This window comes from Sphaerodactylus townsendi, linkage group LG03, assembly GCF_021028975.2.
Source record: "Sphaerodactylus townsendi isolate TG3544 linkage group LG03, MPM_Stown_v2.3, whole genome shotgun sequence".
In the NCBI taxonomy this organism is placed as follows: Eukaryota; Metazoa; Chordata; class Lepidosauria; order Squamata; family Sphaerodactylidae; genus Sphaerodactylus; species Sphaerodactylus townsendi.
Window position 1 is genome coordinate 177,074,551 of NC_059427.1, and position 22,687 is coordinate 177,097,237.

At 45.7% G+C, this 22,687-nt stretch overlaps 1 protein-coding gene across 1 annotated transcript in view; it reads right to left on the reverse strand.

The window, feature by feature from the left end:
• HUWE1 (HECT, UBA and WWE domain containing E3 ubiquitin protein ligase 1) overlaps positions 1–22,687 on the reverse strand; it is a 119,340-nt gene that overhangs the window by 44,985 nt on the left and 51,668 nt on the right. The window contains exons 20-36 of the mRNA XM_048487617.1: positions 22,510–22,616; positions 20,513–20,690; positions 18,461–18,552; positions 18,073–18,284; positions 14,455–14,458; positions 14,054–14,299; positions 13,826–13,959; positions 13,090–13,190; positions 10,217–10,411; positions 8,388–8,604; positions 7,811–7,933; positions 7,076–7,310; positions 6,393–6,623; positions 6,115–6,237; positions 5,801–5,896; positions 5,257–5,526; positions 1,192–1,344 (exon numbers count right to left, since the gene is read on the reverse strand). Of these exons, the coding sequence (XP_048343574.1) occupies positions 1,192–1,344; positions 5,257–5,526; positions 5,801–5,896; positions 6,115–6,237; positions 6,393–6,623; positions 7,076–7,310; positions 7,811–7,933; positions 8,388–8,604; positions 10,217–10,411; positions 13,090–13,190; positions 13,826–13,959; positions 14,054–14,299; positions 14,455–14,458; positions 18,073–18,284; positions 18,461–18,552; positions 20,513–20,690; positions 22,510–22,616 (2,717 nt within the window). The remainder of the gene's footprint in view (positions 1–1,191; positions 1,345–5,256; positions 5,527–5,800; positions 5,897–6,114; positions 6,238–6,392; positions 6,624–7,075; positions 7,311–7,810; positions 7,934–8,387; positions 8,605–10,216; positions 10,412–13,089; positions 13,191–13,825; positions 13,960–14,053; positions 14,300–14,454; positions 14,459–18,072; positions 18,285–18,460; positions 18,553–20,512; positions 20,691–22,509; positions 22,617–22,687) is intronic.

The following is a 22,687-nucleotide window of genomic DNA, read 5'->3' on the forward strand; positions in this document are numbered from 1 at the left end:
TACCAGAGGAAGGGAAACAGACTCCTGGATACAACTGCCACCAGAGAAGCAAGCAGCCACATGTTCGCAAGTTTGGGAGCTGATATTTTGAGGGAAGCACCCAAATAGCCACCCACAGCCAGGCAAGTGACTTTGAATGGGTGTCTGGCAGTTCCTGCTGCTTGCCCAAGGCCACATCTGTCCTGCTATTACCGTTTGGGGTTTGGATGGGCTTTTATGAAAATTATTGTATTGAGAATTACCAGGATAGTCTATCTGTTATGAGAGAAGAAATGTAGTTATGGATGTTGATATATGTATGTTATTTATGATAAGTTATTATTGTACACTTGCTAATTAGGTTATAGTTTGCACGGGGTTTAAAATACGTGGCAGTGGGTGTAACGAGTATCCTTCCGTAGTATCATAATACGTTGCCCCCCTCTTTATTAATATTAATTCTCTGTAATACTGATTCATCCTCATCAAGGTGTGTCATTTTTGCATTTTAATTGCATTTTAATTTTACTGTAGTTCGAAAACACACCGTGTTCCATAAAAAGCACTCTATCTTGCAGAGTTGAAAAGGACATTTTTCGAAACCCAAATCACGCCTCCTGTTCCTTCTCTTCTATTGTATTTCAAGGACTCAAGAACTGCCTCTGAAGACCTTTAAATCTAACCATTCAATATCTCTGCAGATTGATTTTCTTCAGGGGGAATCAGCTCCTCTACTTTAGAACAAAGACTTCATTAATAGATTCCAAAGCTTTCCGGTAAGAGTTTTAATTAAAGAATGCAGTATACTGTGAAGGCTGACTTAACCATGGCAGTTCCAAAGTTGTTTTTAAAGTCTTGGAAGTACAGAAGCAGCTAAACTGCATGGGCCGAGCATCTGCCACAAGTCTACAACAAAACAGACCAATTCGGCTTCTTGGGAATCCCAGTCCATTAAAAACCAAGACTGAACACATTTCTAGTCCTTATGGCTGAAAAATGTATTCCAACTGATAAATGTGTGAGCTTTGCTTTTGCAATCTCAGAAATCCAAGCAGTTAAAATCGTGAATCTGCAGGAAAATGACTGGACAGACTGGGCTGTTGTATCTTCCGCAGGCCATTACTCAAAGCATCTGTTCAAGCACAACAACTTCCCCAGCTGTGGGTCACTGTATTGGCTGTTGCACAGGACACGGTTACTTTCCCACCTCACCTCAAAGAGCAAAGTTAGCAGCAGGATGCGTGTGGCCAGGTTTGACGCCTGTGGCAAGGTGGCCATCTGGCTGATCCACTCTGAGACGGTCTTTGTGTCACTGGTGGTCAGGGGCAAAGCTGCTTTGATCAGCACGTCGGCCGCTTCCCACACCTGCCAAAAGAAGGGCATGTTATCAGTGGAGCAAAACAGATGCCAGAAATCAAACCTGTCCTGGTCAATGCTCTTGATCCATTTACTATCCAGGGAGCTTCAAGGAATATTTAGGAAAACTGCTAAGAAGTCTACATGCCAGACCTACCTAGCCAGTGTAACCCCTATGTTCAGAATGGGATGACCCAGAAAGGGGTGGAGATTGAAAGTAGCAGGAGGCTACAAAACTCATGAAGTTGGAGGAAGCCAGGCTACCAGGCTGGGACCTTGAGTTATTTCTTTTATAAGTTCTTAACACCTTGTCTACGAATTTATTGTTTCAGGGCTTTTTGTGTAGGTAATTGGTGAGAGTTCTTTTGGGGACCTTCATCATCTTGAATCCAGTTCACCAAGCCTCTGGAGTCTTCATGAGCCAACCACCAGCAGGAAGAAATGGACTTGGCATCATCAGACTACAATTAGAAGGACTTGGAAATGAAACTTGAACAGGACCTTGAAGTATTATGTTAAATGTTAAAGTTTGACAAGTGTCATATGTGAAAGAAAAGTAAATCATTTTTTAAAATTCAGTTGTTGCAAACTTCTTCTAAGTTCAGCCCCACAGAACCCACAAGCAGAGCTACACCAGCAGAAAGCTAACTTTTTCAGAGATGCTGAGCGCCCCAAGAAGAGTTATATTTGACTGCACTGAACCCTCCTTGACTCTGTCTTGCTTGCATACCAATCATGCAAAATCTTTACCACAACTTGACTCAACGCTGTGCTAATTAAACTATCATCCCAGTGGTTGTCTTCGATAGTGGACAGATACATGTCTATTTCACCACTTTCTTGAAGGTCACTGCAGCTTCTTCCTGTCTTATCCATTGTCCTGTGCGACTATGCACTTCCTTTTCCTCTCATGCATGTCGTAAGGAACATGTCTTACCAGTCCTTGAGGGCAGCCAAACAGGCTGTAAACACTAACATAGAAACAAGGGTGCATAAAAATAAATGATTTTTTAAAAATTAAGTTTAAATTGGATGTTTAAATGAAATGCTTTAAGGAAAAATCTATCTAAACATAGTTTTCTATTTAAGATATATTATAGTCTCAAAGTTATTCATCATGAAATAAGGATCAGTTTTTAATTATATTTGCTTGAGGCTGTATCTTCATGCAACTTTTAGGAAAATGAATTGTATTAAGCCATTCACAATGTCATGCTCTTCTAGAGGTCTGGGGCACATTTTTCGACTGAGAAGATATTATCACAGATGTTTGGTTTTGCATTTCTCAAAACTGCAAATCTGTGACTGTAGAGATAACAAACTTTTTCACAGCAAAAATGTTATAAAATAGACATACAGAGTTGAGAAAAAATATCTTAGCCTTGTCACTCCTTTGCAAATCTATGTTCAAGAATCAACCCTTTACCTTTTACGTGCTAAGTTTACGATCTGCGTAAGGAGCACAGAGGGAGGGACAAGCAGTCAAAATGAACATGAACCCTTTGGAGCAGAATACTTTACAAATCTGGGATCTTTGTGTGAATAGCCTGAGGTTTATCATATTATTCTCTCTCCTTGGAGGAGAAAGTCCATAAGTGGCAGCAGGACATAAAAGAGACAGTTTGGGAATATTTTAATGAAGTTCCTCTAGCTATGGGTAAAGAAGGCATGTGGTCGAAATGCAAACACGGCAACAAAGAAATGCAAGGCCTGGTGGCCAAATGAAACAAGATCATGAGAAGTGCTTTGACGATGATAAAAGGAAGAGGTCTAAAGAGGCAGGATCTTTAGGTTGATAAACGTTTTGATTTCATCATATTTCTTAAAGATTCGAACAAAAATATTTGTTAGTATTACTGCACGTTACTGTCATTTTGATATAGTTATTATGAAAAAATAAAGAGTTGAAAAATGCAAGTATTCCTTTCTGGGGGCAGTATTTATTGGCAGTAAATATAATAATTCTGAATAAGATTAAATGGTATCAATAAAAAAAACAACAGCATACTTGGACTCTTCTTAAGTATTTAGAGGAATCCATCATTTCAACTCTTGCATGGATCTTTCTGGGAACTATTCACCTTCAAGATTCCCCTCCTACTGCTCTACAGTTTCAGAGTTATCTGTCCAGGATTGTTTTTCAGTCACATCAACTATAACACATATCAACAGCATATCAGACGAAAGAAAAAATCTGACCATCTAGGAACCATCACAGATAAGTGTGTGATTAAAACCCAGCAGATTTGAAAAAGAGGTAATCGACGGAAAAAAACTGCCCAGTTTATGCGACAAAATTGTTTATGTGACAAACTCTTCTTTCCATCTGATTGAAAGCCCATTCTCCATTAATATGGTTCCGTCACTGAGACCAGGATACAGTCCACCCAGCAAAGCAGATGTTGTTGCTGGGAAGCTGCAGGATAAAGTGTATGACAGAGAAATGGAGCAATGTGCAACATATCAGAGGGTAAAATTGTTAACTTGCGTCTTGATGGGTGCCGTATTGTTCACAATGATCCTATTGTATGTGCTTGTATAACAACAGAAGAGAATGTATTCCTTGCAGAAACAAGGGATATGTCAGGAAATGCACATGCAGCAGAATACTAACAAGAAGTAGCAGCTATAATAAAATGTGAACAAAATTTTAAATCTCTGGAATGCAGTCTGGTTGCAGACAATGCTGCAAATGTATCCAAGATGAGATGAAATTTAGAAGATTATGAAGAGAATGCAAGGCTAACGCCACATAGTTGCCATACTCATTTGCTGCACTTATTCTCCAGAACTAGCTTCCAGAGGCCTAGGAACTGTGACTCTCCATCAGTTTCTGCATCACGCATGGCCAATTGGCCATGCTGGTAGGGGCTGATGGGAATTGTAGTTCCTGAACATCTGGAGAGCCGCAGGTTCCCTACCCCTCCTAGCCAAAGACTTCAGAGTAGAAGAAATAAAGACGATTGTTATAGAAATCGCTGAATATTTCCGTACCAATAATTTTGCAGCAGGAATGGGTGGCGCCAAACTAACGTTCCCACAAGATGCTAGATAGAATTCTGTAGTGGACTGTTTTGAACAGTATATCAAGAACAGAATATTCTCTTCCTTTGGATTGATTCATTCCAAATTGAGAAATCACTTGAGAACTATTAAAACAGAAAATCTTGTTTCTCTTTTCCAGATTATGAACAAACAAGAAAATGAAGATGAGTGAGATACAAGAGTGAGCTATGAGTGTTTTTAAGTTTTTCATGTGAAGACTTGGCTAATAGTCTCAGTTTTTTAAAAAGATATTTTGGCACAAATACGGATGTGTAAGCAAATACAGATATATTTATAATGTTACTGTTTTGGTTATATGAATATTTAAATTGTTAGTAAGGTAATTATTATTTTTCACCTTTCAATAAATTACAGCAGAAAAGTTGTTCAAACATGAACAATTAGCCTATTAAACTATAGTTCAACCTGCAAATAATTTTATTATTTATCTACGTATGTATTTCTAATAGTAAATCCAAATCACTGGGGTTTTTTTAATATAAGGTAAACTAATCTGAACAGTTATTTTTCAAAAAATGAAACCTTCCTCTGGTTGTATATATTAAGGCTGTGGTTGGTGATCTAAGGCACTCCAGATGTTCATGGACTACAATTCCCATCAGCCCCTGCCAGCATGGCCAATTGGTCATGCTGGTAGGGGCTGATGGGAATTGCAATCCATGAACATCTGGAGTGCCTTAGGTTCGCCACCAGTATATTAAGGTTATACAAGCAAGAATGAGTCTTTATGTAAAAAACCATGATTTAAATCAAATCTTACTGATTAGTGATTCAAATCAACTTGATTCTACCCTGACAGGAATTGACTGTGCTTTCAGAATTCTACTTCTTCTGAAGAAGAGCTGATGGCCTGACCTGATTCACCACTTGCTTGAGAATCATGTCTCTGTAGTCAGCCCCGTTACGTTTGATGGCTGTCATGATGAGATCACAGACACGGTACACTGTGTCCGGCAGCTCGTCCAGCAGGTGGAAGCAGCCGGGAAGCATGGTGTCTGTAAAGTTATGCAGCTCTTCTTGTTCCAGGGGTTCAGCATCCTGGAATTTCTCCAGGCACTTGGCTTCTTCCTCCTCCTGCTTTTCCCGGGCCTTGCGCTCCTCTTCCTCCTTTCGACAAGCTGCTTCCTAGAGGGTAGAAGCGGATCATAAGACGTGGCTTTTCACCTAGGCCTCTAGTAGAGATGAGCTGGCAAAACGGCCTTGTTCTTAAAGTCACAGTTCCTTCACCATTTCCAGCTCTGCCTATCATCTCTGGGTTTGTCGTTATGACCTAGACACAAATCAATATCAGAACACAGAGGGGGATCCCCCCCACCCCCCGCTTTCCAGGTTTCCACCCAAGAGCTTCACCAGGGCAATCTCAAATGCTTTGTTTAAAGCGCTGGGGTGGATGGTTTACCTCTGGAGATTCCGCCCTCTGATCCATGGGGATGTCCTGTCCTAGGGACATAGCAATGGCCCTCATCATCTGGTCTTCTTCAGACATACTCAGATCCTGAAGTGCAACCCAGAAACAACTCTGTAAGGGCCCCACCTCGAATTGGCCCGTTTGGTCCATAATCATAAGGAGAAACAGGGCAAGTCCCTTAGGTGGGGGCCCTTACGTCTTAGCAAAATCATGAAATCTAAGTGAACCACCTCAATATCTATTTTCCCAGGGAACAGCCCCCCAAGATCGGGAAGAACTAGATCTGACTAACAAGTGAGCCTTACCCTCACAACTCCACCCATAAGTGGAGGAGGATGGGTCAGCAGGTACTCTGTGGCTTGCTCCATTGTGCTGGTGTTCAGCAGAGCCTCCATCGCATGCTCCCGAGTAAAACCCATGTCCATCAACTGAGAAACCAAAGGCATAAAAATGTTTAAAGGCACAAGGAAAAGCAAGACGAAGTCCCAGCTCAGAGATCTGCCCCGTTCCCAGATGGGAGGACTGTGGGGCTGGACAGCTGCACCTGTGCAGCTTTGGAAAACCATTTAAGTCCAATGCTTACCTGCTGCAATTGCTGCTGGTTCACCTGAGGCTCCCGTCGGGCCCCACCCTCCTCCTGCCCAGCCTCTTCCTCGTTGCGAGTTCCCTCTTTCTCCTTGCCGAGGCGCTCCCGGATGACGGGCTCCCCACGCAGGATGTGGCAAAGGATGGCTAACATGGACTCTGCCATCCGGCCGCCGTAGACCTTCAAAGGTTTCCGGTTCCACAAGTTTTTGATGCAAGTGAAGGCTGCCTGCAATGCAGAGAAAGCGAGTTTGCAAGACTGGCCCGATGCAGCTCCGTTCTTAGGAGGGGCAGTGAGGCAAAGTGGGTGTGTTGTTTAGATTCTCGGGCTGTAAGGGGTCCCCAGACCATGACCTTCTGCTTTGATGAGCTATTTTGACTGCACAAACAACCCTGCTGACAAGCCTATCAATCAATCTTTATGACGATCATAAACGCTAGTGATGAACTATTTACATAGCACATCATGAAGTGTTCGAAGTGGTTCACACTCAAGTTTGTTGCTGGGATTATGAAGAATTTAATGCAAGTCATTTCAGTGACCCTGGATTCCTGTCTGGACGGACCATCAGTGATGTAGTTGCATAACACTGCGGCCGTCAGGCACCCGCTGACCTACACGTTTCCCATTTCACATCGGGCCTTGTGTACCTGAAAGGGGGACAAGCCCTAGCCGCTCACCTTCTGGGTCACCACAAGGAAACGCAGAGCACTGAACTGCAGGTAGTTCTGCCCACCTGGCAGCTTAGCAGGCAAGGAGTGGGGCGACTCCAGCACTGTGGTAGGATTCACCATTTTCTCCACCAACATAAGCCAGGCGTCCAGGAACTCCCCTGTGCCATCAGGCAAGTCCGGATGCTCCAGCCCCTCAGCGACAGGGACTCTGCCACCCATGGAGAGGGCCCAGTTGAAAGTCCTACAAAGAGGGAAAGGACTAATCAAACACGATGAAAGTGAAGTTCCAACCCCCCACATTCTTGGCTCCAAATGGGAAAAATACCAGAGGTATGCTGGAACTTTAGCCTGACTGACTGATGTCTCCACCAATGTCAACGAGGGCCTTTTTCTGTTACCATCATTCTTTCTGGCTCCAAACACAGGTATTTGTTTATTTCATTGATTTATACCCTGACCTTTTCCCCCAGCGGGGACCCAAAGAAGCTTGAATAAGTGGAGATTTGAACCAGGGTCTGCCAGACACTAATCCAACACACTTAACCACTACACCACACTAGCTCTGTAAGGAGTCAATAGCAAACACCAAGGGGGAAAAGGAATTGCTGGAACTATCTGATAGAATTAACAGGCCTTAGAAAACCATCCTGTTTAACATGCTGGAATACATTCTTCTCTAAAATGCTGAAGACAGACCCCTATTTTCAGCCTCTAGCAGGAGCACAGTAGATCAGTGCTTACTCAAAGAGTGCGTTGTGGCCCCCTGAGCAAAGGAATTTCTGCAGCATAAGGTGGTAAGGATACTTCCTCTCATCAAACAGCATTGGGGATGTGAAGCCCACAGAGCAGATGAAAAAAGTCAGCCTAGAAGTAAAACCAACTGAGTTAATGTTCAATTCAATTTATTCATTTACGGTCATTGACCAGAAAGATACAAAAGGGTTAAAATTTACAAAAACACAGATTAAAACAAATAATAAAATACAGGTAAAAAGCATAAGCAAATTCAGGATATGAGCACACAATAATGGAGACAGTATCCATCTAATAATAATAAGAGGAAATTAGCTGCCACAACCGGTAGAGATGTCGAACCTTCCTGATTTTGCCAGAGATCCAAGCAAACTTGGCAACAGAATACGTTAGGTGTTTATTTGTATCTGATAGCAATATTTTGATCTTTTCTGAGTTCATGAATTCCTCAAGTCCCACCACTGAAAAGACCCTGCAGCATCCTTGGGGAAAGCAGCAGAGGTTTCCTTCTCATCCTCACAAAACATTCTGCAGACGGAGCCGACAGGCAGGAGGCAGAACTTACCGGAAGCGGGGAGTGGGGGTGTAAGGTGGAGGCTGCCAAGAGAGCCCCTTCGTGAGCAGTTTTGTCAGTGCGGAGGCTGTCGAACGAGCAGCAGGCGTGGGCGCTGTAGTAGTGCTGGCGGCGTGGTGGCTCCGACGTTGCCGTACTGGGGAACCCACACACAGCTTGACCAGAAGCCCAAACAGCTCAGCCAAGGCACGACCCAACCTAGAGGAGGCTGAGGGGCACAAGAGCGCAATGAGAACCTGTGCTGGCAATCAGAAAAAGCCTCTACCCACTATATTGCTACAGGGAGGCGTGCAGAGACCCTGAAGCTTCTTACAAGACAAGGGGCATGCTCTGTATACCCTTCTCTCTGTATGTGCAGAAGGGAAAGGCAGAGGCATAGCTGGGCCAAACTGTGCCCGGTGCGCATTTTATATCCCCCCCCCCGCCCCCGCGGCGCCCCACCCCCCCGCAGCGCCCCTCCTTCCCCCCCCTTCTCACACTTACCTTATTTCATTTCCTTTTTCTAGAACTTTTTCAGGCTACAAAAGGCCTGTTCACAGTAAAAACGGCCTGATGGGAACGATACTTCCCCGGAGACCTTGTGAGCCCCAAAGTCTCCTGGGAACTGTAGTTCCTCAGGCTGTTTTTACTGTGAACAGGCCTTTTGCAGCCTGAAAAAGTTCAAGAAAAAGGAAAGGAACTAAGGTAAGTGTGGGAAGTGGGGTGGCGCGCTGCAGGGGGCGCTGCAGGGGGGAAAGGGAGACGGGCCTGGGGGCAATTTTTTGCACCCCCCAGGCGTGCGCCCAGTGCACAGTGCACACATCCCCCCTCTTGTAGCTCTGCCACTGGGGAAAGGGAAGTAGATCTCAAACAGCATAGGAAGAGTCCCAATTAGAGAGTTCAGAATTTCCAGAAATGTTGAAGCCACTAAAAATACCACCCTGGCAATGTTTTGTTTTGGAAAAAGAGGAACTCTGGGAGAAACTGAAATATATGCAATACTTACTAACAAGCCACAATTGATTTTACTGCTTCAACATACAGTGTGTTATTTATAACTTAACACAGAGGTAAAAGATAAAAATAGTCTCTTGTTCAAGCACCGGTCATTAGTGACTCATAGGATGATATCACATAATGACTTCTACTAGGCCCGTGGTGGCGAACCTTTGGCACTCCAGATGTTATGGACAATTGGCCATGCTGGCAGGGGCTGATGGGAATTGTAGTCCATAACATCTGGAGTGCCAAAGGTTTGCCACCACTGTAACTAGGCTGACTATGTTTATGGGATGGTTTGCCACTGAATTCCCCAGTCGTCAATTTTACCCCCAGTAATAAAATTGCAATATTTGACATATTTATGAATTTTAAGTTACAAACTTATCAGTTTTCTACAAGTAAAATTGCAAATGCTTCCAATATGTGAAAGAAAACTGCACTTCAGGTCAGAAGGACAGCAGAAGGCCAAGAAAGCCTTGCGTGATCCCCCTTGTGAAGTTCTAATATTCTTATAGATGCAGAAACACATCTTGGAGTTAAGAGCTGTCTACAGCATGCCTACCTTGTCTTTAAAACATGTCACTCATTCTAAAAGAGAAAATATTTCATAGGAGGATTTTTCAATAGTCTCCAAAATTTCAAACTTTTCCACTAGAGAACTGGAGGGGAAAACCTTAGAAAAAAACATTCCCCCCGAGTTGTTCTAGGCTTTCACATCCAGTTTCCTCTGCAAGGAAAGGACTGCAGCATGAGCCCTTCGCTCCCAGCTATCTTCTCTTCAACCTTTGACTCAAAGTCCCTTTCTCTCTCGGCAGCTCCCAAGATCTCGCTGCTTTCACCTGACAGAAGGGGCTTGATCTGCTTGATCCGGGCCGCCATGGCTGGGGTGATCTTGGATTTTCCCTTTGGGTCAGAGGAACTAGGCTCATCCGTCTCCATCGGCGCCAGGGTGTCACCGTCCAGGCCAATTCCTTCGAGCAGGCCTTGGGCAGAGGCCTCCATGCTCCCAGCAGCCATTGCTTCTGGTTCACCATCTATAGGGAAAGACAGCAACAGGTTGGATGCGGCCAGTTTGGAGGCCAAGGGTACCCAAGACAGGACTGATAATTTACGGCCTGACAATTTTCCTTACGAGGAGCCCAGAGCCCAAGAATGAAATCGGAAGATACTGGCAGAAACCCCCAAGGAGCACAGACACTTATTTCAGTTGCACTTATAAGCTAAGTCGGTGATAATATTTGCTGTTTAAACGATCCCCTGTTCAAAGCAAACAGGTTCTAGCATATAGAAGTCATACTGGAAGCTTTCCAAGAGTAGTCTTTATTTAACCACACTTATTAGCCACCTTTCTACCTTGTGGACAATGTAAATAAAACAGCAATTGTGATGTAAATGCAATGTGAATAAAACAGAAATATAAAATACAATGTACAATGCAAACAGAACAGCAATTGCAAAACACACATAAAAGACGGTAATTAAAAAATCTGAATGAGGACTGCCAATAAATAAAACTTATATTAGTCAAATGCAAACTATCTTGATAATCTGCTATTAAATAATCTGTTATTAAAAATGGCATTTAAATTCAATAATAAAGCATGAATGCCAGTTCAGACACAGAGGCCCCTTCCGCACACGCAAAACAATGCGTTTTCAAACCACTTTCACAACTGTTTGCAAGTGGATTTTGCCATTCCGCACAGCTTCAAAGAGCACTGAAAGCAGTTTGAAAGTGCATTATTCTGCATGTGCAGAATGAGCCTAAGATTCTGAGTGTTTAGAGATTTTTCTAAAAGGCACAAATAAGGCTTGCAGCAATGCTCAACTGTACCAAGCTGAGATGGAGCTTTGATTCCATTGCGGACCACATGCTGCAAGCAGTTTCGTGGCCACAGAGAACTTCCTTACAGAAGGGGGAGAGGGATTTGGACTTTATATCTGCCTTTCTCTCCTACAAGGAGACTCAAGGCGGCTTAAAAATGCCTTTTCCCTTCCTCTCTCCACAACAGACACCTTGTGGGGCAGGTGGGGCTGACAGACTTCTGAAGAACTGTGACAAACCCAAAGCCATCCAACAGGCTTCATGTGAAAGAGCAGGGAAACAAATCCAGTTCACCAGATAAGAGCCCACCGCTCATGTGGAGGAGTGGGGAACCAAACCCGGTTCTCCAGATTGGAGTTCACCTGCTCTTAACCAGTAAAGCATGCTGGCTTTGGAAGAGAGGCCTCCATTGTTACTACGGTATGATGTCTGGAGTGGGCACATCCCCACTATTACATCATCTATGTAATGTAAAATACTACCTCAGCAATGGACACTTTTTTTTCAGCTGACTGTGACTGAGGGGAAAGAAAATCCTTATGAACCAGCTGTCTTAAGAACATAAGAACATAAGAACAAGCCAGCTGGATCAGACCAGAGTCCATCTAGTCCAGCTCTCTGCTACTCGCAGTGGCCCACCAGGTGCCTTTGGGATCTCACATGCAGGATGTGAAAGCAATGGCCTTCTGTGGCTGTTGCTCCCGAGCACCTGGACTGTTAAGGCATTTGCAATCTCAGATCAAAGAGGATCAAGATTGGTAGCCATAAATTGACTTCTCCTCCATAAATCTGTCCAAGCCCCTTTTAAAGCTATCCAGGTTAGTGGCCATCACCACCTCCTGTGGTAGCATATTTCAAACACCAATCACACGTTGCGTGAAGAAGTGTTTCCTTTTATTAGTCCTAATTCTTCCCCCCAGCATTTTCAATGTATGCCCATCCAAAGACTAGCCAAGGCTGACCCTGAGAAGCTTCCGAGAGATGACAAAATCAGGCCATCCTGGAGAGGGCTGTGTTCTTACACATCATGAATTTTTTGAATAGTGAAAACAGTCGCCTTTTTAGACCAGCAGAGCAAACAGAAGCATTGTAGCCACAAAGAAAATAAAATCTTAGCACAGAGAGCCAGTACGGTGTAGTGATTGAGAGCAGGTGGATTCTAATCAGGAGAACCAGGTTTGATTCCCCACTCCTCCACATGAGCAGCAGACTCTTATCTAGTGAACTGGATTTGTTTCCCCACACCTACATTCCTGCTGGGTGACCTTGGGCTAGTCACAGTTCGTTCAGAACTCTCTCAGCCCCGTCTACCTCGCAAGGTGTCTGTTGTGGGGAGAGGAAGAGAAAGGAGTTTGTAAGTTGCCTTGAGAAAGGCAGGGTATAAATCCAAGTTCTTCTACTCCATTCTCCACGGCAGCAGAGAGCGCACTGAGGGAAGGTGACCCTCACCTTCAGGTCTGGGGAAAGGGGGGGAAACTGAGGCGAATGCTGGAGGTCTGGGAGTACCTCAACTGTTATTAAGAGCTTCAGAAGTTTCTGCTGTAGCAGGCCTTTACAGTACCGCTTTTCATCCACCACATGAATGCTGCCAAAAGCATACCAAAATTGAGATGAGCAGCACCAACCTAGGTGAGTTTTGCCTTGCTAAGGGTATCAGCTTCCTAGTCCTGAGAACAGTTTGATGTGGAGTGAGGTAGGGGACTTGTGATATCTGAAGGAGACCTTGGCTCTTATGAGTTCTAGCAAGTAGACTGTAGGCAAGCCCTCCTCTGCCACTGCAGTCACTTTACACTACATAAAGTCCATGGACCAAGAGAATCCTTCCAGAGATGAAATATTATGACAAGGATACATTTGGACGATGCAAAACACTCCCCTCTCCCATACCTGCTTTTTTGGCTCCCTGGGTGCTGTTGGGGGTAGTTTTCTCTTCCTTTGGAACCAGTTTTTGCATATCAGCTTGGCCAAATTCACAGCCTGAAGGCAAACTGCAAAAGCACACAAAAACAAGGCATAGTTAGAACCAGGGATACTTCACTGGGCATATACTGGCTCCCTAGAAGTAGCATTAATCAACAGAAGTAAGATTAGGCCAAGTGCAGCAAGGGGATCAAGCACGGGTCCACTCAACAGTGAGGAAGCCACGGCTTGTGAACTGGACCAGGCCCTCCTCTACATTCCGTCTGACCTCTTGCTATGACTTGGCCACATCACCAAGTAGGGTCACTTTCTGGACTGACAGGAAGAAACAAGCCCTAAAAGAGGAATGGCCAAGCAGGCGGCAGAGCTGCTGGGCGAGCTCATCTATGGGGCGGGAGCTCACTTGAACTGCCAACAAATTATGCCACGGAAGGAGCTCTAAGCAGGCATGGAGGGTAGTCGAAGCTCTCACGGGTTGGGGCAGGTGAGTAAAACGGATTTTTTGCCCCAAACACTCAACCTTGTGACCAAGGTGGCAGGGGACTCGATGCTTGAAAGCACAATTTAGTATTAATTCCCAAAACTGATCCGAACAAGATTTCAGAAGTCCACTTTGCTCAGCATGGGTAATTCACCACATCATAAACTGTCCTCCACCACTGACAATGGCAAGGTTCACCCCACCACCAAGTGTCCCCATTACCTGTTTGGCGTGCATAGCGACAGCAGCACGGTGCTTTCCCACACTAGAGAGCAGTAGAGCTGGCTCAGCTTGCTCAGAACGCTGAGACCCAACTGTGATCCCCACTGGTTGACTGAAATGGCTCTGATCTCGCTCTGTTGAGAAAGAGATTGTGCGTAGCTGAGCGTGGCTCTGCCAGAAAAGAGAACAGCAACCAGCCTCCTTGTAGGGAAGGGCAGCAGCTCTTACCTGGCCCACCCGGCAGGTGTGGACAAACATCATGATGTACGCATGGGCAGCAGTGAGGGCGTGGAGCAAAGGTGTAGCCTGTGCTGAAAGGGTGGCATCGGCCACATTGCCTGCGCATGCCAACTCCCGCAGCAAGACTGAGCCTCCTGGTGCCTCAATGGGCCGGTGCAGAGGCTCCAAGGAAGAAAGAATGGAGTCCAGCTGGAGGAGCCCTTCCTGAAGGACCTTCGGCTCGTGGGAGAGTGTCTAGGAGAGAGAAGACAGAGCGCCTTCTGTTAAACTCAGCTCAGTAAGCGGAGAAACCTCTGCCTCAAAACCCACCCTGCCCAGGACTGCCATCTTACTACAGCACCTACTGCTCAACAGACAAGCTCGCCATGGTGCTGTCAACAGCTCCAAACCTTCCTAAAAGTTGCAGACAAAAGACTACGTCCAGCAACTTCCAAGGATAACGATTAGCAGGAGGCATGAAAACCACTCCCCACTAACTGGACTCGTGGCTCTGCAAAGCTGGTCCATCCATGACAGTGATGCAGGGAGCGTATTTTTACACATTCACTCCCCACTTTTCCTTTTGAGCTACAAAGATCAACACTTGACCGAGTACAACTGCAGGGCAGTTTTCAAAGGTAAGAGATCGCTGCGTAGTCATTTTAGCTGCCTGCCCCGGCTAGGAGTAATTTTAGCTATTTCTCTTACAAAAGAGATTATGCTGTCTACTCTGTGAAAGGGCTGATGAAAGAACTTGTTCCAACAGAGGATATGGACATCATTTTTGGGTTCTCCCAGCCATCTGACTCTATGCAGCACTGACCAGATTTGCAGAAAAGAGGCCCATTTAAGAAACTAGTCCTCTGTATACTGCACTAATTACAGCACCCTAGAATGCCCATTCAGATCAGCCCCTCGGGAATACAGTTGCTAGTAAATCATGCACACTGGACCAAAAAGCAAATCACTTTAAGTTAACTGCTCAAAGGTGATTTTGTGAATGTCAACTTGAATCAGCACAGTTTCTCAGTTACTGGTCTTCCTGGAGAGAGGTACAGACTAAGCCACAATCAATTTAAAAACATGCATGTGTCTAGTGCTTAGTAAACCATGAATATGGAGACAGGTTGAAGGCTGCAAAATGTCCTTTGTGAAACCAGGACGAGGGGCCTGGCCTTCCTTCCCCATTCTCCTTGTCTTCTCCGCTGACAAAGGAGGGGCAGATGTAGGGTTTGTCTTTCCCCTTTCTTAATTCACTGGAGCTGCTCCAAAGCACAGTGACCTGTTCGGATGCAGGGCTATGAAAACTGGAGGGAAAGGGGAAGAACAGCCCCTGTAGTTCTGGGAGGAGCAAGTTTTCCATAACCCTGCTTGGACAGTAGGAGGCGTGACCAAACTGTGCATGAAGGACGCAGCCCCACTGAAAGAGAAGCTAAATGCTGAACTCCACTTGGACCAGTGTGGGGAACTTGCAATGGAAGCATAGAAGGGGAAGAAAAACAGACACGTACATGGTTACAGACACACTGTCAAAACAAGCAGTTGTAAAAAGCACCTATCAGCTGCTACACTCCGGGGGCACCACTGTGATGCATCTCTCCACCCACAGGCATACAGTCTAAGGCTCAAGGGTTGAAAAGGGCCTTATACAGAATGCAAAATCAGAGCAATCAACAGCTGAGTATCAGAATCCTCTAGGACAGGGGTAGGGAACCTGCGGCTCTCCAGATGTTCAGGAACTACAATTCCCATCAGCCTCTATCAGCATGGCCAATTGGCCATGCTGACAGAGGCTGATGGGAATTGTAGTTCCTGAACATCTGGAGAGCCGCAGGTTCCCTACCCCTGATCTAACCTGTTTTCCTGCAGTGCCACAAGTGATTACTGATTCAGTGGCCAAATAAAAGTACCACTTCTTGCCCAGATAAAGGTGGTCAGATAAAGGTACCACTTCAGTAAAGGTGGTCAAATAAAAGTACCACTTCTTGCTCTCCTGGGTTGAGATTCAGGGTGGGGACGATCAGAATCTTGCAGTATCACAATAATCCTTAGAATAATGGTGACTATTTTTTGACCGTTTCGAAAAAATAATCCACATACTATTTTATGGATTGCACAAGCAACAGATGCTAGGGAATTCAGTACACCATGTGTGCATACTAACTCCCTACCCAAGAGGAGCCCTTTCACTGAGGTTAAGGAAGTATCACTGTTAAGGCAGAAAAGCTTGTAAGATTCTGTGATGGCTACTTGTCCACAGGCACGTGGCACTTCTTTTGTGCCTTGACATCAGGGCTTGGACAACAGGATAACTTGGTAGCTACAGAAAGAAGGCTGTACCCAGGGCAAGCTTTGTAGTTTTCATTCTTAATATATCCCCAACAAAAATGCTCAAGAGCCAAAGTTACACACTCACACATAGGTTCCCTGTGACAGTGTGACTAGCTCAATGAGACTGAACGGCTGCTACAAGCACAGCATTTTCTCTGACGCAAAATGAACAGTGTAGGGGGAAAGCCTTCAATTTCTTATGCATGACTATGTGTAGTTTGTTGTGTACTGGTTGCCTAGCCAAGAGACCTAAGAGTTTCCTAATTTATGCACAAGAGCGCTTCTTGGTTTCTGCAAGCTCCTCAACACATTCTGATTCTGGAGGGGCTGAGCTCCCTCATACAACTTGGGCTAATTCAATGCAAATGCTCCCCCCCGCCCCCCAACCGGCGTGTGTTTTCTGGGCTGTGTGGCCAGGGTCTGGTGGTTTTAGCTGCAAACGTTTTGCCTGTATCTATAGCTGGCATCTTCAGTATGACATGCCTCTGGAGATTAAATAACCAAAACAGACAGGAGGTCTAGCAGAGGTTAAGAGCAGGTGGATTCTAATCTGGAGAACCAGGTTTGATTCCCCACTCCTCCACCTGAGTGGCAGACGCTTGAACCAGATGTGTTTCCACACTCCTACATTCCTGCTGGGTGACCTTGGGTAGTCACAGTTCTTCAGAACTCTCTCGGCTCCACCTGCCTCACAAGGTGTCTGTTGTGAGGAGAGGAAGAGAAAATGAGCTTGTCAGCCACCTTGAGCCTCCTTACAGGAGAGAAAGATGGGGTATAAATCCAAAACTCTACACTCTCTCTCTCTTCATTATCTGATATTTTGTTCTATGCCTCTGTAGATGGCAACAACAGATGTGGGTCAAACATTAGGAGCTAAAACCACCAGACCAAGGCCACATAGTGTGGAAAACCCACAAGAGTCTGTTGATTCCAGCCATAAAAGCCATCAACAATACATACATTTTTTTCCTTTGCTCACCCGACGCCCTCCCTCACTGCTGACACCAGGGATCTCCAAGCCAACACCTTGCCCAGCTCCCGCCAAGTGTTTATTCTGATGCCTCAGCCAGGATGCTATTTTATGGATTACATTTTAAGATTTTGCATGTTTTATCTCAATTGGAAACAGGCATGGCTGGGTGCAGTTTTTCCTCAGGGAAGCTTCTGACTGGCTGTGCAGGTTTTTAAAAACATTGCTTTGGCTGCAGCTGCCTCCACAGCACAAGGATCTTCACTTCATGACTGAAAGTAAGCAGTGGCAGATATTTTGTGGCTGGCTATGATGCCCAAAATAGTCATTTCGTTGGCTACATCTACCACACTAGGTCAGAATTCCAAAGGTGCCTACAGGCCCCAAAACATTTCGGATTCCCTGGTCTGCAACAATGCATTGTAGTTGGGAGTTTTGAAGGCAGTTGCCATGAAGCACAGTCGGCCACCATTCAAGAAAAACCTAAAGCCTTAGGCTCGTGACACTAGTTTCACAGCTTTTTAGATTCTCCCCCATATGTTTTCTTTACAAAAAAAAACAACTGCCTGGCTTCTTCATGAGCTAAATGCCTTCTCCCCACTTCCAGGAGGTAACCCTCCACTAGCTTTTAATAAGACTCCCAAATGTGCATGGATTTTGCCATTTGGGCACCACCCTCCATGTAAGGGTTTGCCACAAGCCACCCCGGTCACCGCGAGTTACTCACTGCTGGCTGGACTCGACCTCACTTTGCTGCGTGGCGTTGAAGCTCTGCATGGCTTGCACCTCTTCCTCCTCTTCGTCCTCACTGGACGCCTCCTCGGCCGCGTGAGTTGAGCGAGGGGGAGGAGCGGAGGCTGTCCCATCCGCCTTCTGGATGGAGGGTTTCTGGCAGATGTACTTTGGGTCTCGGCCCAGATTGCAGATCTCTTCCAGGAGCTGCAAAAGGGGTACAGGTTGGTTGGCAGAGAAAGATTCTTGCTAGCCTTGCAGTAAAGCCATGTCAGCAGGTAGCAGGTTAGCACTGGGGAAAGCATTAACAGGGGAGGCAACCGCCTGGGAACAAAGTAGTACAAATCTTAGAAATGCAGCAAGGGTTTCATGCTGCCCCCTACCTTAATGATGGCTGTGGTCGCATCTGTCTTGAGCGTGGGCTGGTGCCTCATGAGCTCATCCACGGCACTCCCGAGATTGGAAGCCGTGTCCCCTAAAACGAACAGGGGGTGGGGTTAAAGGGAAGAAAACAGAGAAGCTGCAAACATCCTCAGAAAACTGGGAAGGCCTCTATATTATGGCAGCCATTTCATCAGACCCTTCCCTGGGTGATTCTCAGGCACTGGATGAAAACCACACTGTTTACTTAAGAATCGCACAGAGTCTCAAACGAAGGATCGACTGCAAGAGTCTTCTGCATTCTGTTCTATGCTTATGCTGTTGAAGATTACAGCTGGAAAAAAAAGATGGACTCAGCATGTAGTTCCAATAGGAAACCCACCAAATTTGCATAACTCAGTGTTGGGAGGGCAGATATAGTTAAGATTCCACTATCAAATAGCCTTTATGTAGACTAAAGGAGGTAGAATCCACTGTCTGTGTTTTTTTTAAAAGGCTGTCTTTTACATGAGTTGCTCCGCATGCAGGAATTTTTTACATGAGTTGCTCCGCATGCAGGAATTTTAACAGCCTTTGTTATATTGAACAGAAATTCATTACTTTAATGGAGTTAATATTTCCCTCCTCACAATATTTCAGCTGGGGTGAAAATCACAAGGCAGCAAGAAGAGGCAGCTCTAGAAAAATAAAGGTAAAGTTTCTCCTTCAGTCATGTTCAACCCTGGGGTACCACTGCGAGCAGTGATTTTATAGGCAAGCCTCTTTTGTGGGGTAGTTTGCCATTGCTTTCCCCAGCTATTCTTTACCCCCTAGCTATGCGCTAGGTACTCATTTACCGACCAAGAAATGGATGGATGGCTGAGTTGACCATGAGCCAGCTGCCAGGATATCTGACCCACAGGGGGCTCAAACTCCTGATTGTGTGAGTGGCAGTGCATGCACTTAACCACTACACCACGCGGCTCCTACTATGGAAAAATACCCAGGGAAAAACCTAGAGATGCATTAAAAGGTTATCCCAACTCATTTGGAAATTTAGCTGGTTCCAAACAGATGCAGTGAAATTACTGACAAAGAATATGCAGCATATAGCACATGGGCGGCTCATTTCTCTTCCCCTTCCCCCCCCCTTCCCCCCCCCACTAATTTAGAAGTCTCCAGGTGACCAGGCACATGGTGAAACACTCTAGTAGGCAAAAAGCACGTCACAATACAATACATTATTGTTGGGCTGCAGCCAAATGGAAGAGCCTCAGCTTGGCATGCAGAAGGTTCCAGGCTCAATCCACGGCATATCCATGGCATATCTTGAAAAGACCAGGTAGCAGATGATGGGGAAGACCTTTATGTGAGTACTTGGAGAACTGCTGCCACACTCGGACAATGGTGACTTCAACGGACCAAGGATCTGTTTCGGTTTCAGGCAGCTTCGGGTACATTCCAGTTTATATTACCTGCTTTCCTTGCCGCCAGCCCTACATCTGGCTGCAGTTTCAGAGTTTGTGTGGGGAGTTACATTAAGTTATGGGCAAAGGAGGAACACAGCACTTTGAATTGCACTACTGGGCTTAACCTAGCGTTAAAAAATAGTAGCCTCTTCTTCTTCATCAAGGAATTCCGGGATCTCCTGCCTAACTGGACCACAACTGAAGGCCACACGCTTGGTATCCATCACAGGTTATTAACTCCCTCGTGCAAATTCCACCTGGGAGCAGAGCCCATACAAGACAGAAATGCTAGTTACAGGGGCTGATGGGAATTGTAGTCCAAAGGCTGCCTTTTACATTAGTGCCAAAGGTTCGCCACCACGGTACTAGTATCACAATGCCAACTAAATTAAAACAGCTGGAATTCATATCATTTTTTATTTATTTGAGGTGCTCACCTACACTGCCTTGCCTGGCAGCTTAAAGCTTTTCCAAAAGCCTTGTATGTAATGTAACAACAACAAACCTTTATTGGCACACGAAACAGGGCAAAATTTCAGATTGTATGTAATGTAACTGTTAGGACGGTTCCTTTCTCAAGCCCTGACAGGCGTGCAAGATACTAACCAAGTGGATCTGAACTGCGACGCCTCCTCATTGCAGGCAGGTAGTCGGGTGAGAGCAAGACTTTGAAGAGGCGCTCAAAAGGCTGACACTGGACGAAGGACTGGAGGCCACGAGCATTCAGGCAGAGGGCACTGAAGACATTGGGGAGAGATCCCAGCACTTCCCTTGTGGCAGGAACCTGAAACACAGATAGGGTCACCATCTTATAGTTGGGCTAGCCACCCAGTGTTCAAGTTGATCATGTATTTGTTGTGAAGAACCAGGAAACCCACCCCACAGAAACAGTAACAGCCCACTGTGGGTTACAGTCTGACATTACAAAAATGCAGGGAGAGATGGGATGACAGGAACCCATCCTCTCTCTAGCCCTGACTCACAATACTCCAGAGCCCTCCGGGGATAGAGCAAGATATATAAAATAAATATTATTTATTTTAGAAGCCCCCCCCCCCCCGCCCCCATATTATAGACAGAGAGTAGGAGCTTTATGGGGAACAGGAAATAAAATCATGTAGGCTGAAACACAGGCATAGATTAAAGGTGAAAACTGGGTAGAGAGGAAGAAAGGAAAAAGACTGCATAGGAAACATGGAGTAGTCCAGGAAGGCAGATATGCAAAATAACCCACTTCTGATCCTTTCCTCCTTCCCCTTTCCTCTAATTTGATCAGAATACAGAAGATAGCAGTAAAAGATGGAAGTCAGGAGGGGACTAACTGTTCGTAAGTCACGTGAGTCATACAAATAGAGTGAACAAGAGGAGGATCCCTGAGGATTTGTGGGTGACCTCCAGCATTTCTTCTTCCACTTCTCTTAAAGCCTCCATAGCCTTTCCTAGAGTTGCCGGGCAGCCAAGAAGTCCCAGGACCATTCAGGGGGCAGGGACTGTAGAGCTAGCTTGCTAACGTTTTAACAGGAAGTGATGTCATGGGCTGCTCTAGAATGACAGCACTGTGCTGCCATGCACCCCCATTACCTCTGTTCCATTTTACTGCTTCCTTCTCTCCTTCCCACCCATAACTAACCTATGGGTTAGTTTCACATGCTCCCCAACATACCTTTTATCTGCTCCCCAACCTTCAGCTATTGTTTATTTATTCCATTTATACCTCTCCTTTCTCCACAATAAGGACCAAAGCAGCCTCCACAATACTCCTCCATTTGATTGCCACAGCAATCCCATGAGGTAAGTAGGCTGATCGGGTGAGAATGGCCCACAGTCAGTCACCTCAGTCAGCTTCAATAGCAGAGAAGACATTTGAACCTGGGTGTCCTAGACTCTAGCCTGAAACACTAAGGACTAAGAACCCCACAATGTCTTTTGTGGGGTGGCCACTGTTGAACAGCAGCAGGTTGCTAGGTCTATATGAGTCCTGAAGTTAAAAACCATCAAGTTGCCTGGTGGTTGCTGCCAGTCCTGGCCGCAGTGAAGAAAGGGCCCTTCTCCTTACTGACAGAAATTAAGTTTAAGTAGCTGACAAAATCAAGTTAAAATGCAAAAAAAGCCTCCCCGCCTCCAAGAAGCTCCCATTGGGCTGAATGGACTTACACCACCTTTCTGATGGTGTGAGCCAAGGTCTGGGCTGCTGGCGTGATGCAGGCAAATGTTGAGAGGGAGCCACCTCTCTTGGCCAATGCTTCTGGACTGCCCCCATGGCATAGGGACACTGGCCCCCCCATCTGATGTCACATCCCACTACCAGAGAGAGCCAGGGTGGATGCATGCCAGGAGATTAGCCCCTCCGTCTGGGCAAGTGTCCTGGGGAGGGCACATCCAATAGCTCAGCGATGCACCCTTCCCACAGGCAGGCAGACACACACACACCCCAGTTTGGATGGAGCTGCTAGTGTAGTTACTGAATACTGCAAGGCTAGAAACTGGCAACAGTTGACACATATGACAGGGGTGGGTAAGAAATTACTTTCCCCTCCAAATCAGACAGCAAGGCAAGTTCTGGATTCAACAGGAAGGTAGAGAAAACCAAATAAGACACTCACGTCTTTAATAAGGAGAGCGTGCAACATGACGTCTGTCAGGCCGTTGTCCTGTAGGGAGGACAGCAGTGAAGGCTCTTGGAACACAAAGACCGTTACCACCTCCGTGGCTGGCAGGGAAAAAAAGCATACAATGAAGTCAGTCGTTGGCAGAAGGGAGAAAACCTGGGATCAGGTATGG